The 16,256-nt window shown below is 45.9% G+C and overlaps 1 protein-coding gene across 3 annotated transcripts in view; it reads right to left on the bottom strand.

The window, feature by feature from the left end:
- Positions 1-16,256, bottom strand: part of AASDH (aminoadipate-semialdehyde dehydrogenase) — an 853,386-nt gene that overhangs the window by 745,246 nt on the left and 91,884 nt on the right. For all 3 annotated transcript variants that reach the window (XM_069631618.1, XM_069631617.1, XM_069631619.1), the window contains exon 3: positions 3,295-3,415. In XM_069631618.1, the coding sequence (XP_069487719.1) occupies positions 3,295-3,415 (121 nt within the window). The remainder of the gene's footprint in view (positions 1-3,294; positions 3,416-16,256) is intronic.

The raw sequence follows: 16,256 nt of genomic DNA, 5'->3' as shown, positions 1-16,256 counted from the left end.
CCACCCTTGAAACACTTGTGGGGTCTGTTCTTGGATGACCTGGGTTGAATCTCCACAAGTTACCAGGGCAGAGATGGAGCCTCGTGCTCGGCATCCATGTTGCCCAAACCCCATAGTCGTCTTCTCTCGTCGATTTTTATTGGAGAAGTCCACAAAAAGCTAGACTGCTCCATCATGAAATTGTTGGTGATCACCATTGCTTCGTGCCTCCTCCTCCTCGCAGTCCTGCTCCATGATGGTCTATGAGAGTATTCTCTATTCTTCCTCGTCTCAGTACTAATAATGGTGGTAGACTGACAAACAGATAGGGGTAAATGGAAAGGAACTGTGGTTTAAGGGGGGGGGATTATTAGGGTTTGGGTGAGGGTCAAAATACTGCTTTCTTCCTGCTGTGTCCTCAATGTATCCTCATGAGATTCTCCCACTGAGTACCACCCCAGGGGGACTATCGGGTAGCGGCCTCACCTCCCTAGTTTCATGAGAAGGGTCTCACCCTCAGTGAGAAGAGATGACACCGCAGGATTTGTCACAGGATGCAGAGGCTAAATGTCACCTTATCTCAAGTTACAAAAATGGTGCTTCCAAAGAAGGGCAAACCTCCAGATATTTGCTCATCTTATCCGCCGATATCTCTGGTTAAGGGGGAAGCCAAGGTGCTGGCAACAGTTTCAGTTGATGGGCTCTTTCCAGTAGTGACGAGTCACGGAAGTAGTCTGATGCACTTAGAACAGTGATTTTATCCCTAGTTTCCAAAACATTCAACGGAATCTACTTCATGTGCAAAACGACCATTTTTAACAACAAAAAGGGTGGGCCGCAAACTTTTTTGCAAAAACCTTATTTTTATTAATTGATGTTTTATCCCTAGCAAGGTTGGTATGTTATTTTAGTTAAGGCCTCTTTTGGACAGGGCCATATTATGCCATCATCAGAATGTTCAATGTACGTGGCTCATAAGTGATTAATTAATAACTTACAATGTAATTCTATTTTAATTCCATGAAAAGACTGGTGGAGCTAGGAACGAGATGCAGACAAAAGAGCTCATAATTTTGGCTATAGACTTATTTCAAACACAAAGGGGGTTGGAAAATGCCTCGCTGTCACTATTCTAGGAGGTATTTTCCATACCTAAATCAAAACTAAGGGTCTGTCCGATGTCAACATGTCCAAAGCAAAATGTCCTTTGTCCAAAGTTCTATTGTAACCCTCACATCCTAAAAATACTTCCTAAGGTGAAAAGGGTAATGTCTTGTACTTTAGGTGTACACAAAATGTTTGAGTTCAAAAGGAAAAAAATGGTAATTCTAATACAAAAGTTTCCAATTGGATGACTTTCAAAGTTCCAGGGGATTGTTCCTTTCCCCAGAGTTTCCTCTTATAGATGCCCAAGCTCCCAGAGTCTTCCTTATACTGTGCTGTTCAGCAACATTGGTTTGTATGTTAAACAACTTGGCTACTAGTCTTAATTTCATAGGATACCTGGTGAATTCCCTTGCTAGGTTTCTTCTCTTCTTTAATGCAATTTCATCACAGTCTATGGTTATACCTGAGGTATTTCATATCAGGAATTCCTGATGTGATATACTTTACACACTTGCCAACTTGACTTTTCCTGGTATACTCTCCTTCCAGGAGAGTATACCAGTATCTCAGTGCTTCGCTTGGCACACGTGCAAACTTGACAATGTCTTGTATTCACTCCATTAGTTCTCTTCTGGAAATATTGAGTCTCATATTCTGTCTTACATGCTTCATTTATTGTTATTTGCCCCGGTATCCCAGCTTCCCTCTGGTGGGCTCAATGGCTCTCTGTGGCGTACTTCGGTTCTCCCGCGGTAAGTGTGCAGCGGGTGCAGTGGCCCTTCGGCATCCTGTTCCATCTGTCTGGGTTGACCGACCTCGCTTTGTGGCTTCTGCGTCCCTCACTGCTCCTGTTTACCAGCTATGTGGTTCTCAGTGTTCGAGCGGCGTGGATGCAGCTCTCCGGTACCTGCGAATAGCAAAAAGTCTTCCCTTCTCTTCCTTTCATGACGTCCTCGCAGCGGGCCAGCACCTGCATTCTTCTTTCCTTGGTCTTCTCTGTGAGCCGGTTGGCTCCACGGTCTTCCCAGCAACACAGTGGTCACTCGGTCAAGACTGAGAGGACGAGATTCTACCAGCCAGTGTCTCCCTCCTGTCAGCTGGTCCGGTGTTTTAAATGTCCCAGCACCAATTATGAACTCCACAATTAGAGCGCAGCTTGTGCTTCTGGTCTTTATCGATCTTCATTAATCCACTCAGCTTTCTCGTCACAGTACTTTACATTCATGGAAAGGGAAGTCAGTTCCTGGTGACAGACAGCACTGAAGGTATTTTAGTAGCTTCGCTGGGTAGGTGAAGGGATTTATGACAATATGCCATTAAGGCATGGGGAATGGAGGGGGTATCCCTAAAAGGAAAAGGGGGTACCATGTTTCGTCCGATAAGGTTGTGTCACTCCCTTGAGGGTTGCCTCCCCCCATGTGAGCCTTCTTCATATAGCTGCCCCAGGGTCATGATCAGGTAGTGGCTGCCATCCCTTGGCCACATGGGGAAGTGGTCACCACTGGGAAAGGAGAGAGAACACCATCGGATTCATCACACTGGTCCATCAGATGGCATTGTCATGCACAATTCATAATATCTGCAGAGACAGATATGGACGCTAAGGCAGACCTTAACCTTCCATAAACCTTAATAAATATATAAAAAAAGGCCATTGTGCATACTTGGTTTCCTCCCCCCCATGCAGCACTAACATTTAACACAAGTTGGTTGTCAGTGACACAGCAGTCAATTCTAAAGACAAAGAACTGGGACCCTATGAACATGTGAATCTTGCAGCGCACGCTTTTTATTTATGGAAGGACTTTTCTTTCATCAGTGTTCCTCTTAATATCATGTGGCAGTGTGTCAAAGGACATGTATTTCATGGCTATTCAAGGTGATTGAAGAGCACTAGGTATTGTGCATCGATGCTCCATGAACCTCCTCAACTATTGCAGATGTTCTAGAGTATTGTGGTTATGGATTATCTGATAACACCTCCACTAACTGGGGTCACCAACTTGTCCTGTCCAGGTCCCATGAAGGTAGTGAATGAGCCTGTGCAATGCAACAAAGTAAGGAGAAAATTCCTTTTATAACACATTTTCAGACTGTCTTGATACAAAATGTAGCTCACTCACAGGGCAGTTCACCATTAGTAATTCTTTTGCTTTGAAACATGCACGCTTACATAGACAAATAACAAATAACAGGTTTTGGACTTACCTGCACTTTCTCATTCTGTACGAGAATATATTTCAGATATAATCGCTCAATAAAACATGATGATACATTTGATGGGACATCGGGGTCGATTGGAGAATATGCTGCTGGAACCAGGAGAATTCTAACCAAAACCAAAGAGGTTATAGTCCACAATTAGACAGTCATATATTTAGCATTACAAACATTCAACCTGTTTAAGGCAGCAATCGTTTTTCCAGTCTTGCAAGTAGTGAAAATAGTGCATACTTGGCTGCGGACAGGCCAAATTTGAGGTTACTCAAACTAGGGTACATTGTTATAAAATGTTACAAGTCCATGTCAGTGTATGAATACATCCCAGTAGGCTTCATATGCCTATTTAATTTAGGCCTTTTCATCTGATAAACATCAATTAAAGCATATAGTACCAAAGCTCCACAAGAGATACTCCTTTTATAATGGTTAACATAACCGAGATGTGTAAACATTGCAATGTCCCCCGCCCAGCGGACAGGAGACTCGTTAGACATATCCCTTAGCAGAGCTAATTAGCAGACATACATAAATGCACTGTGGAGGAAGATAAGGCTATTAGAAAAGGCTCTCTTTTGACTTAACTGTGGCTAAATATGCCACCTCACACTAGAACACCAGGCCCAATAGTTTCAGCAGACACCTAGGTGTGCTTTTTAAAAAGAAAATTATAGCAGAGAACCTCCGGATCTCACCTATGTAAGCAAGGGGAGGAAATTCCATTCCTGAGCTGATCAAATAGACTGGGAAGTACCGTGCCCAAAAACGGAAGAGTCAAGGTAATTCAGAAAGGCCCGTTTTATAAACAATAAGAATAACACAGGGACAGCAGTAAATCAAAAAATGTTCACATTCAGCTCTTCTCATGCTTGACAACAGTTTAAAAGTTACAAATATTTCATGACTAACGTTGCATCACTCTCTTCATTACAAAACTTTTGGGCTTGAGGGATTGGTTAGAAGAATCATCTATGTATGTATTATATATGGGTTAGTTCTATCATTGGCTGTTATTGTATCTACTGGCCACACCTCGGACCACCTCTAAACAGATTACAGGTAAAATACATCATCAAAATAATGGGCCATTGGCTACTGCAACAGTTTCAAGGTGGTAGTATTTGAGAGCGTGGATTGGTTGGTATTAGATGCACCAATCTTGGCAATTTGGCAGGTTATCAGCACATGAGCAACAATAGTGGTCAGGGGGAGCGGCAGCAAGGTGCTGCTTTTTCCCCCAATTAGGATAGCATTTCTCATTCTCTATGCCACAAGCCAGAACCTTCAGCTTTGAACTAGCTTTGAACTAGGCATTGTCTTGCATCTTTGACCTGAGAAATTGAGGGGACTGAAGGCTTAAGGCTATCTGTCCCTGGAGCTAATAAATAGCTATTACTCTCCAACTATAAGTCACGTGTGTCGAGACCACGTTTTGAATTATTCTGCATATACAAGGATTTTATCCCTTACTAATGCTTGTGTCCTAACACTTTCTGACCACTGGAGACTTGTTTGAGCTACTTTCTTTTAAATATTAAGCCTTGATTAGTGAGTACCTGACCTTCAGAGGCTATTTGTTACTTTACTCAATCTAAGAGAAATGTGTCTTACACTTGGGAACTATTATCTTCCGTTTTCTTCAATGCCAGTCCAAACCTCCCTTTTCCACGATAACCTTGGCTGGTGTTGTGCAGCTGTTGTCTGGTCTGCTCGGGTCTGTATTTTCTGCTAATTCAGCGAGTCGAGTCCCTCTGCAGCTTCGAGATTTCTTTGATGCATCCCATTCACTCGAAACTTGCTCTGCCGCCCATCTTTTCCAGAATGGCCACTCGTCACTGCATGTGTATCTTTTGCCTTGAATTTCAGCACACATATTGATGATATGTTTTCAAGTGTCTATTGGTGCAGGTAACATTCTTCATGTCTAAATTCAAGTTTCACCTAGTGTTTATGCATCTTTGTGGCTGGTGCATATCTGCTTCCTGTCTAGTGCGTCTAAATGTGTCAGCTTTGGTATTGACGTCACTTGCTCTCATTACGTTGGTTACAGCATGCCCATTTCTGCTACAGCTTGCAAGTTAATTTCTTCTTCGACTGACCCAGGATAAGGTCGATAGGGTTGCCTTACTGAATAGTGTCTCTCATATCTGCGGTATGGCAGTGGAGAGGGGGCAAACAGCATAAACAATGCACTCCTTTCGTTGATATCGAGGCAGGGGTGGGGCCGACGCAATGAATGAGGCATTTGTTTGCCTCTCGACACCTAGTAATGGAATCAAGTAGAGATCAGTGAATGTGTGTTTTTATCAAAGAAATATAACACCCTTTTGGGGACCCGGACAAAGACAGCGCGCGTGGGACTACATATGCTGTATTTTGGCATTGCAAACTTCTAGTCAATGGTTCTGCCCAATAATGTTATCATACACTATTACAAGAATGAAAAGATGAACGTTTATAAAACCCTTCATTTAGGTATTATAATCCTAGTTCTCGTAAATTTGTAAAGCATACCAGCCGAACAAGAGTATATACAGAGATAGGCAGTGTCTGCCATTTATTCACCCACCATTGGATTTTCTTTGATTAAATGTCTTAAATCAACAGGAAGGTGTATCAATCTGGACGACTGGACATAGCATTACAATTGTACCAACAACTGTTTTTGAATTATGGTTTTAATGCCATGCAAGGATTGAACTACCATCGGCCGAAGAAATGAGAAAACCTAACTGAAATTTCTATATTCCATTTTGCAGAAAGCAGGTGCCAAAAGAAAATAAACAAACTTGAGCTGAATTCACTCCCTTGCCTTAATTAATATTGTGCACATTTTGATTGTATTTGGCAAGAAATGCATCAATGTGGTTGCAAGAACCAAGCAACCAAGATGGCCACAGAGGGAGAAGGCTCCCCTCCGGGCATCATCTCCATTAACTATCTATAGGATTTTAACAGTGTTTATAGTGGCAGAGATTCCTTTCTTAGCTCTCTGGGGTGAGAAATGCCACGTGTGAATGTGCAGCAGGGACATTCTCCACTGCAAACCTGATCTGCTGAGGGGAAGGCGATGCCTGGCTCCACCAGATTGTTCGGGTAGCCGCGTTTGAAGTGCATTTAGGAAAGTGGTACCAGTGATGCAGAATGTTGCTTGTTCCAAAGCTGCCCTAAGGGCACTGGGAGACACAGTGCATGGCCTGTGCTGCAAGGCAAGGCCTAATCCCCAGAAAGACATCAACCCTCAACTAGCAGAAGAGTACTGCTTTTGTACAATGGGAAGACATCTCTACGCACCTCATGCTTGGGGTGGGACAGACGCCTACTGAAGGTCCTGAGTTAGAAGGCAGCTTTCAGTTCTCGGCTAGCACTGGAAAGCAAGGTAATGCATTTGTGAGGGACGGAAAATAACACTTTACCAACACTGCTCTACTTTGGATAGGGAAGGACATTTGTGTGAAGGATCCTGCTCTTTGTACATGCTCACAGATGACATAATTGCAATTAAATATATAAAAGTATATATACTGTGAAGAGACTGAGTCTATTGTTTGGATCTGCCTGATGTACTATGGACTACTGTGAAGGCATTGTGGAGTAAGAAGCAGACAACTGTTAGGGAGAATTCTCATTTCTGTGCTAATTTCATTCTACCTTGGAGACCCCTAGCTGTTTTGATGGACTTTGATTTTTTATCATGAAGTGAGTGAGACCTTTTTCTCACCTCTCATGTTTTTTTATCTCTTTTGGTTTTGGAGTCTGACAAACTCCACAGGCATCACCTTTTGTATTGCGACACACGGCACCTTCAGTGCAGTGTCACAGATAAGTGCTTTGGATTTTCCTTAAGGTTTTAATACCTTCTCTTGGATAAACTATTGTTTCCAAAAGTAGAAAAGTGTAATTGACGTACTTACCCTTTTCTCTTTGTAGACCCAGCACACGCCATCTTATGTGGAGTTCTGGGGGAGTTACATAGTATTCCCTTTGTCTACTTTCTCCTGTAACAATTTTATGTTACCCTCACTACAATTAATGGCTGGTAGCAGCGATTAAATCTTTCTACGATTGTGCGTTTTTACAGCAGGCTGAATGCTCAGCTGCAGTATTGCACCCATGGGTGCCCATTGTGTCAAAATGGCCCTGGTCGTCTTTTTTTTGCCTTTTCTTGCTTGTGAGGTCTTTCTTGGGTTTTACTCTGCACGTCAAACCAGGTTTGGTCCCTTTGTCAGTTTTGTCTTTGGCGGGCTTCACCGCTGAAACCCACCTCTGGCTCCAGCATGTCTGGCAGGGCAGGAAGTGAGGGAGGTTCCCGAAACTCCCTGTGCTTAGTCTCCTTGGTTACAGGAATGCACCCAAATGTGATTGGCTGGCTCGCTGTGTGAATGAGAGCTAGGCTGTGCCTGAATGGCAGCAGTCTGCATAAAAACCGAAGTCTCTTGAAGAGAAGGCAGAGTCGACCACTGGATGAAAGAACCGAAGAATGAATCGGAAGAGAAGTTTGGTTTGCCCGGTGAAGCCCTGCTGCAGTGCTCAAGCTCCAAATTTTGAATCGACTAGAGTAGCCCAGAACAGACTACTTCTTCCCTTGGGCTGGTGGGACCAACTGACCGCAAGACGAACTTGACTGGAACCCCTCTCCCTGCTGGCAGTACTTCTTTGCTGCTGTTGGAACAGAGTGCCAGGGGATAGGAACACCAGCAAAGAGTGCATAGTCTTTAAGCCGGACCCGAACTCCAGGAAGATCCTGAGGACCCTCCTGAAGCAGGGTGACCCAAGCCTGAGCCACCTCAACAGAGTGCTGGACCCCAGAAACAAGGGGAGCCCACAAGGTGTCCAAGAACCTCAGGGGTGCTATTTGCCAGTGGCTGAAACTGCAAAGTGCTGCTGATCTGAAGTAAGCCCATTGCCGCCGCCGACCTTCAAACTGCAGTGCAGGAGTCCTACAGACGTCCTCCCTCTTGTCCCCACAACTGAGGCCCAGAAACACAGGAACTGCAACCAGAACAGAAGCCAGCTGGGTCCTGGCTGTACTGAAACCACCCCCCCGCCACCCCATTTCGCGCCAAGATCTTGAAACTGCGTTTTGTAATAACCAGGAAATGGCTGCACCGCCCTGTCAAAACACATTGCAGGTGAGGTGGAGAACAGAGTACTCACTGCAGGAGTATGCGAGTGTGCTCTGCAACCTTTTATATGGAGTGAAGTGAAAGAGGCAGCATCAGTGTGCTGAAAACCCAAAATGTCTCTTTGGCATTTCATCTTTTCAACCTTAAAGAGTGCTGTTTTGGCACTAAATCCATTAATTTCTTAGGAACCACTGTGATTAAAGGGCCCTGCAATGCCCAGGATCATTTCTTGAGTCTCAGAGGAACCTGGCCTCATTTGAATGACAGCCCCTACAAAATGTATCTTTGGAAAAGCAACCAGGGACTTTGTTTTTCAATTTTACACAGGACATACAGCTATTTCTTTGCAACAAGTATCTAAAGAATCTGCTGTCCAGAGAAACACTCTAAACAGATGCTTGATACATTTATCCATGCTGCAAACAACTCCAGCACTCAAGGGAAGGACTAGAGCTGACTAAAATGTGTATTTGCTGCAGATGAAAACCGAATGTAAAGAAATAAGTTTAATGTGCTTTTTCCTGAATGAAGAGAAAAATCACCTATTTTTAAAGTATATTATTGTGTAAAGGCTTGATTATTTAAGAAGGTAAAAGGATTTGCTACTGTTAAAAAATCCCCCTATAAACTGTTTTAATTCCATAGGTTTAAAGTCAAGATTTAAAGGTGAAACTCAAAGCTAAACCCAGTCTGAGTTGGTAAACTAGATAAAAAACAACCTGCTCTGCTAGTGCTAGCCCTGAGAAAGGGCGACACCTCAACTGCTGGAAAAGGAAAAGGCCAATTGCTAGATGGAGGCTTGAATACCCAGGACAATGGGACATTTCAAGTCACATTAGAAATTTGTCTTTGCCCCAGGCTGAGACACTAGCAGGCTAAGACACTCACCCTTCCAGTGGGAGGGGCAGGAAGCTTCAGTCAAGGCAGAGGCCCCTCATTCTGCTTCAATTGGATTGATATTTGCTTACACTTGGAAAAGAAAAAAAAAAACTGATCAAGTGACATTTGGTTTTAAAATGCCTATTTTGCAAATAAACTTCAAGACATTTAACTTGGCAGCAAGAATGAGAAAAAATATGTGAAAAGTGCATAAATTTAAATATAATTTTATGCTATTCATTTGAAGACTTGGTAGGACTCAGTACTGCATAAGGAACAGAAGTTATAAAGAATGACCGATTGCGCGGAAAGTATTAATGTTACAAACATAACATTGTGTACACATATCCCAGGGGTAATTGCGCATCTATATACAAAATTGGGAAATGTTAGGCCACATCTCTCATGGTTAAAATTGCCAAAATGTAGCAGAAAGACTAAACCAGGTCCCACAAACTTTGGATTGAAATGTGACCCACAAAATATGTAACCTGTGTATCTGATTTTCTCAGAGGTTCTAAATGCATAAATATGTATTTGGGGGAAACTTCGATTTTGGTTCCAGTGGCTAGGGAAATTTTCTGGACATTGTAAAAGTAACACCATAAACATGACATCCTTTTCTGTCATCCATTCAGCTAAAAGCAAGGCGGAAACTGTGCTCCTGCCCAATCCTAGTATTAGGGGTGTGGACAGTAAGTATGCCCCTGCCATATACTTTAGTGGTGTCATTTGGCTTGATAAATAAGGGAACCTGACACACACAAAGGACACTGATTCCTGATTTCTTCCTGATTTTCTGTGTGGCGCCTTGTTCCTGATTTCTCCATCCTGATTGCTCCTGATTCCAGATTTCTTTGCAAAGCCAGGGCCCTTGCATTGCTGCACTACTTTTCAGCTAGGCCTCAAATTCTAAAAATCCCCTAAAAACCTAAGGAAAGCATTCTGATCCAGTTGGCTTGCCACTACTAAATGCATGCCTGCTGCAAACTCGCCATACCACTGATCTCCAGTCTCCAAAAACCAGAAGGGCAAATCCAATCCAGTCCAGTCCCGTCCATGTGACCAGAACCGCCCAGCTGACCTTGTTCCGCCAGATGTGCCCTGCTGTCCTTGGTTAGACCTGATCCGTATGATGGCCAGAACTCTTGATGGTCCAAAACCCTAAATTACAGTGGACTGTAAGTATTAATAGGAAGCATAGAAAATCATAGCATACCTTGCCTTGTTTTGCTCCATCCCAATCTCTAAACCATCCAATCTTTACTTTAAGAACTTGTAACATTGTCGGAACCATTATTGAAACCCTGCCTTCGATTCCTTTGCGCTAGTGCTAACTTCTTTAAATAATTTTCTCTTGTGAAATCCTAAAACCCTTAATCCTCCCTCGGCTAATTGGATTGGGTCCGCCAGAGCGGGCACGGAGGTGCTGCGGTTGGTTCCACAGATCAACTCAAGAGCTTACTGGGTTTCAATCTGGTAACCTAGCCTGAATGCCCTAGTGTAGAGCATAACTAGCCTTATAAAAATTGATTTGTTTTCTTTTTTCGCCCCTTTATTTTCCAAAAATGCCTCTCATTCAACATTGCATAACTGACTCAATTTAATAGCTAGAGACTTCATTTCAACTCTGGAGTATACCTAAGACCCATGGCTACTCCCAATCAGTCCATTTCACCCGTTTTTCTTAAAAAACGTTTGGTTAAATTTAGGCGGGAATCCGCATTTCTGCCAAGTTTTACATGTGTGATTTTCACTCTAAATTATTTCCGACCTTCCATTCAGATTCAAAGAGTTTCCTTTTGCTCAAACTATAGCTCATGATTGTTAGCATCTTTCCAATGTTGCTCCCATAGAAATTTTTATTGATTTAAGGATTTTTGCACACATTCATTGTTTACACAGCCATTTTGGAATGTCATTTTAAAAAGTGTAAAATTGCAAACCCGTTTTTCTCTCTTGTTTGGGGAGGGAAGGTTGCATTCAAATTCGGTTTACTGTTCTTCATTCCTGAATACCTGCTGCTTCCGTATATCTATGTAGAATAGTTATTTGTGGGTTGAGGAGTATTGCAGGGGGGAATCCTAACTTAATTGCTATCTTTTCAAACACACCAAAAGTGTTCTTTTCTTTGGTTTTTTCCTTCTGTGTTGCTAAAAAGTGAATATAAGTGCATTACATACCTTTCTATCTGTTATTGTCACCACACTGGTGATTGCTGCTCCCTATTCAAAAGTATATGTTTGATTCAAATTTTAAATAAATAAATATTACCTTTACCAACCAGCCTGATTCCTGGTCCATTGTGACCTGGGGTATTTTGAGAAGGGATGGGATATGAGTGGTATACCATTCAGAATATTGAACCTTTAGACAAAATAAGCATTTCAGCTGTGCGATGCATACCAGGCTGAGACCAGGGTGTACCGCCTGTTTGAAATACTTACCACTACATAATATCTTGCCTTACAACAACAGATTACGAATGAGTAATAACGCTTTATTAACTTAAAAGTCAGGATGGGGGCGTGGCTTGATGGCTACATGAGAGGACGTTCCTTGGAGGAGCTCCTGATGATCCGATCCTGATCCTGGGAAAAAAATGATGGTTTTTGGCGGACTTTCGAGCCCACAGTGCATCTAAAGGCGTATGAAAGTGGGGGGCATACGGTGCGTGCCCTCCCCAGCGGCGAGACTGCATATTCACGGAACTAGACCCCAAAGAAGTTGGCGGTCGCGCAAAGGAAGGGGAGCACCCAAGATGGCCGCCTGTGGACAAAGGGCCATAAAAGGTCTGACGAGCTGTGGAAGACAAGGTTGGTCGGAACGTGGGCGAGCCCAACCAGATAGACGGGTCTCATGCGCCTGGGGCTGAAAGCAAGAACATAAGGGCGAGCCCCTACTGCAGAGGCCATGGGTTGTGGCGGACTAGCAGAGTGAACCCGCGAGGATACAACTGCGCGCGTGGGCCCAAGCGACGCAACAGGATGTCTTCCAAGGTGGGGCGACCCCGGAACAAGCAGCCTACGATGGAGACCTATGCTAGGTTGCCCCCGGGCGCGGAAGGGGGCAGGAGCAAAGAAACCCCTGCGGCGGCGACGGACCCACCGGGTACCATCCAGGAGGTGCTGGCAGCAATTGCTGACCTGAAGGTGGCCTGGGAGACGAAGCTGGGCCTGGCCATGAAAGAGTTGCAAGAGGGCCTAAACCTCAAGATAGGAGCGGTCCGAGAAGAAGTGAACCTGTTGCGCCAGGATGTGCGAACGATTGCGGAGCGCACTGGGGAACTGGAGCAGGAGTTGGCCCCGACCGTGGAGGCGTGCAATACACACGCCAAGGAACTTCATGCCCTTGTGCAGCGAGTGGGCAATTTGGAGGACAGAGCAGAGCAGGCGGAGGGGCGCTCCAGGCGCAACAACATTCGCACATTGGGGGTTCCGGAGGGAATGGAAGGATCGAACCCCACGGATTTCATTGAAACCATGCTTTTGCAGGAGATTACAGGCGGAGAGCTGACCCAGGGGTTCGCGGTCGAAAGGGCGCACAGGGCCCTGACCAGGAGACCGGCCCCAGGAGCCCCCCCGCGGCCGTTGATTGCAAAGATCTTGAACTATCGTGACCGCGAGAAGATTCTCAAATTTTTCCGGAAAGGGGGCACGATAGAAAGGGGGTCAGCGAATATAACACCGTATCCGGATTACACACTGCTTGTACAACGGAGTCGAATTAACTTTGGAACGGTGAAGAGGAGGCTCAGAGAGGCAGGCCACCGCTATATGTTGCTTTACCCCGCTAGGTTAAAGGTGATCCATAAGAACAGATCCCTCTTCTTTGAGACGCCGAGCGATGCAATGGAATGGCTGGATATGCAAGGTCGACCACAGGAAACGGATGCCCAGACAGAAGCGGATGGAGATAAGTAGCACGCTGCAGAGGCACCCGTGAGGCCATAGCTATGACATTGGGACTAGAATATAGTTTGATAATGTGCTTGTGTGGGGGAAGTCACGGCATCTGCCGGCGGGTCCCGTTGAATTCACTTCTCCTAAATAGATGACTGGGAGCTCCTGGGGAGCAACCTCTGCACCCGATAGTAGTATACTTAGTAGGTCACTGTTAGATTGGTGACACCCCGCGGGGTCCTTGTTCTTGGTCACAAGACAGGTCCAGACGTGGGTAGGCCTGAGATCCAGGGATGGAGCTGGGCTATTGTTGGGGGTTGGTGGGGAGGGGGGGGGGGGGGGGAGTTGTGTGCAGTGGTGTGAGGTTGAAGAAGGGGGAGGGGGCACGGTTCGTTAATAGTGGGGAAGGAGCCAGGAAACAATCCTACATGGGGAACATTACGGGGAGGGATGGGACGGAGATAGACCGACTAGATGGCATCGGGTAATCTCAGAATTGTGACCTGGAATGTACGGGGCCTCAACAGCTACCGTAAACGCAACAAAGTGATGATGTATTTAAAGAGGATGCGCGTAGACATAGCCCTGCTGCAAGAGACCCACCTCACTAGGGAAAGGCTGGAGGTGGTCGGGAGGAAATGGAAGGGCACCGTTGTGGGGGCGGCGTACTCAGCGTATGCCAGAGGGGTCGTCACTTGGGTGGCACCCCATGTGCCGTTTCGAGTGCTTGATTCTACGGTGGACCCGGAGGGTAGAATGGTTGTGGTAACGGGTCTCTTGGAAAACAGAGAAATACACATCATAAATTTGTACGCCCCCAATAACGATACAGCGGCTTACTTTAGGACCCTCTACGGTAAACTTGGCCCCCTGGCGGGGGGGTACGGTGGTGTGGGGGGGGACTTTAGCTGTACCGTAGACCCCAGTGTGGATAGGTCCAAGGATAAGGCAGGAAAAATGGCACCAGCGGCTAAAGCGCTGAGTACCCTACTGAAAGACCTAGGCCTAGAGGATGCGTGGAGGAGGCTGCATCCCACGGATAGACAGTACTCACACTACACAGCGCCACATGATTTGTACACAAGGTTAGACTACATGTTTGTAACAGCCGGGATAGTGAGAGAAATAGAAGGAGCAGAATACAAGGGCCGAGTGCTGTCGGACCACTCGCCCTTGGTGGTAGACTGAAGACACCAGCCCCCACGCCTGCAGATCCCTACATGGAGACTTAGGACCGAGGCTCTGCAGGATGAGAGGTTTCGGGAGGGCCTGAGGGACGCCATTGAAGAATATTTTGATAAAAACACGGGAAGCGTAAGCTCTGTGGGCATACTGTGGGAAGCGTTTAAGGTGGTGGTGCGTGGGGTAGCTATTTCCCAAGTTAAAGGGCTACAGGTGAAAGGGAGCTCCGGGAGGCGGAAAGAGAGCTAGAGGAGCTCACGCGTTGCGTGAGCACCGCTCATGATAACAGAACCAAAATAGAGGAGCTACAGATGTCCTGTAGTGCACTCTGGGACAGACTGTGCAGACTCAGCTACAGGAAATATACGGAGCGGATACACGCAGGGGGCGATAAGCCGGGCAGATTGCTGGCTTGGCTGTACAAGAGCGAAACCCCCGCTCTGCGATTAGTGAGATTCAGGGCGAAGGAAGTAGCATATGCAACACCCAGAAAGAGGTAAATGAGGAATTCCTTAAGTTTTACAGACACTTGTATGAGGACACCGAGGAGGATATGGGTCAAGACATACTAGACACATTGGGGGACATTGAGCTGCCCACCTTAGATGATCTAGAACGCTCTGAGTTGGACGCACCCGTTACCTCGGATGAGCTGGAGGTAGTGATTCGGAACTTGCCCACTTGCAAGGCGCCGGGTTCGGATGGGCTGCCCAGCGACTTCTATAAAACATACCAGCAACAGTTCCTCCAGCCACTGCTTGCCACTTTCAACAAGGCCTATGAGAAGGGAGAACTCCCGTTGTCTCTCCGTGAGGCCGTAATCATCCCACTCTTGAAACCAGGTAAGCCGGCCGTGGAGTGCAGGTCTTACACACCGTTGTCCATGCTTAACCAGGACAGCAAAATACTCACGGCGGTGCTGGCTAATAGACTGAAAAGGGTGATTAAAAAACTGATACACCCAGATCAGACGGGATATGTTCCGGGCAGGAACATCATCGACAATCACCGGAGACTACACCATGTCATGGACCAGACTGAGGAGGACACGGGCGAGCTGGCCATAGTGTCTTTAGACGCGGTCAAGGCCTTCGACTCGGTATGATGGCCCTGGCTGAAAGCGGTCCTGAAGGGGTATGGAGTGGGACCCGGATACCTCAGATGGGTACAGTTGTTTTACAGCACCCCGATGGCGAGGGTCAAGACAGGGTCCACTGTCTCAGATTCCTGGCAACTGGGCAGGGGGGCCAGGCAGGGATGTCCCTGGTCACCAATGCTATATATACTGGCATTGAAGCCGCTAGCAATATGCCTGCGTCAACAATATGGGGAGGTGGGCATAAACACAGCCAGTGGAGAGCATTTGATATCATTATATGCGGATGATATGCTCCTTTATTTACACTATCCAGAAGAAAACCTACAGTACGTCCTAGAGGTGATAGAACGGTGCGCCATCCTCTCCGGTATATCGGTGAACCCTGGAAAGTCCAGCCTGTTCCCTTTGGATAGATATAGGAATGTCCCGGTGCAGAGGCTGCCTGTTCTGCCGATACCATGTCAGCCCGTAACATTTAGGTATCTGGGAATAAACATTTACCACAAGATCGAGACAGAACACAAGCACAACACGGAAAAGGCGATAGAGGGGATTAGGAACAGTATGGTATTTTGGTCCAAACTGCCCCTGACCATGATGGGGAGGGCGGCCTTGCTCAAGATGGTGGTCCTGCCTAGACACTTGCACGTTTTTACAAACGTCGCGTTTCTGATACCCAGAAGCCTATTCGCGAAACTTCACAGCGTGTGTAGGGGTTTTGTGTGGGGCAGCTCTAGGAATAGGGTGGCTCTGTGGAAGCTT

Source organism: Ambystoma mexicanum, chromosome 6q (genome assembly GCF_040938575.1).
Source record: "Ambystoma mexicanum isolate Mex_15411 chromosome 6q, UKY_AmexF1_1, whole genome shotgun sequence".
Taxonomy (NCBI): domain Eukaryota; kingdom Metazoa; phylum Chordata; class Amphibia; order Caudata; family Ambystomatidae; genus Ambystoma; species Ambystoma mexicanum.
This window is presented reverse-complemented; position numbering and strand designations above follow the sequence as displayed.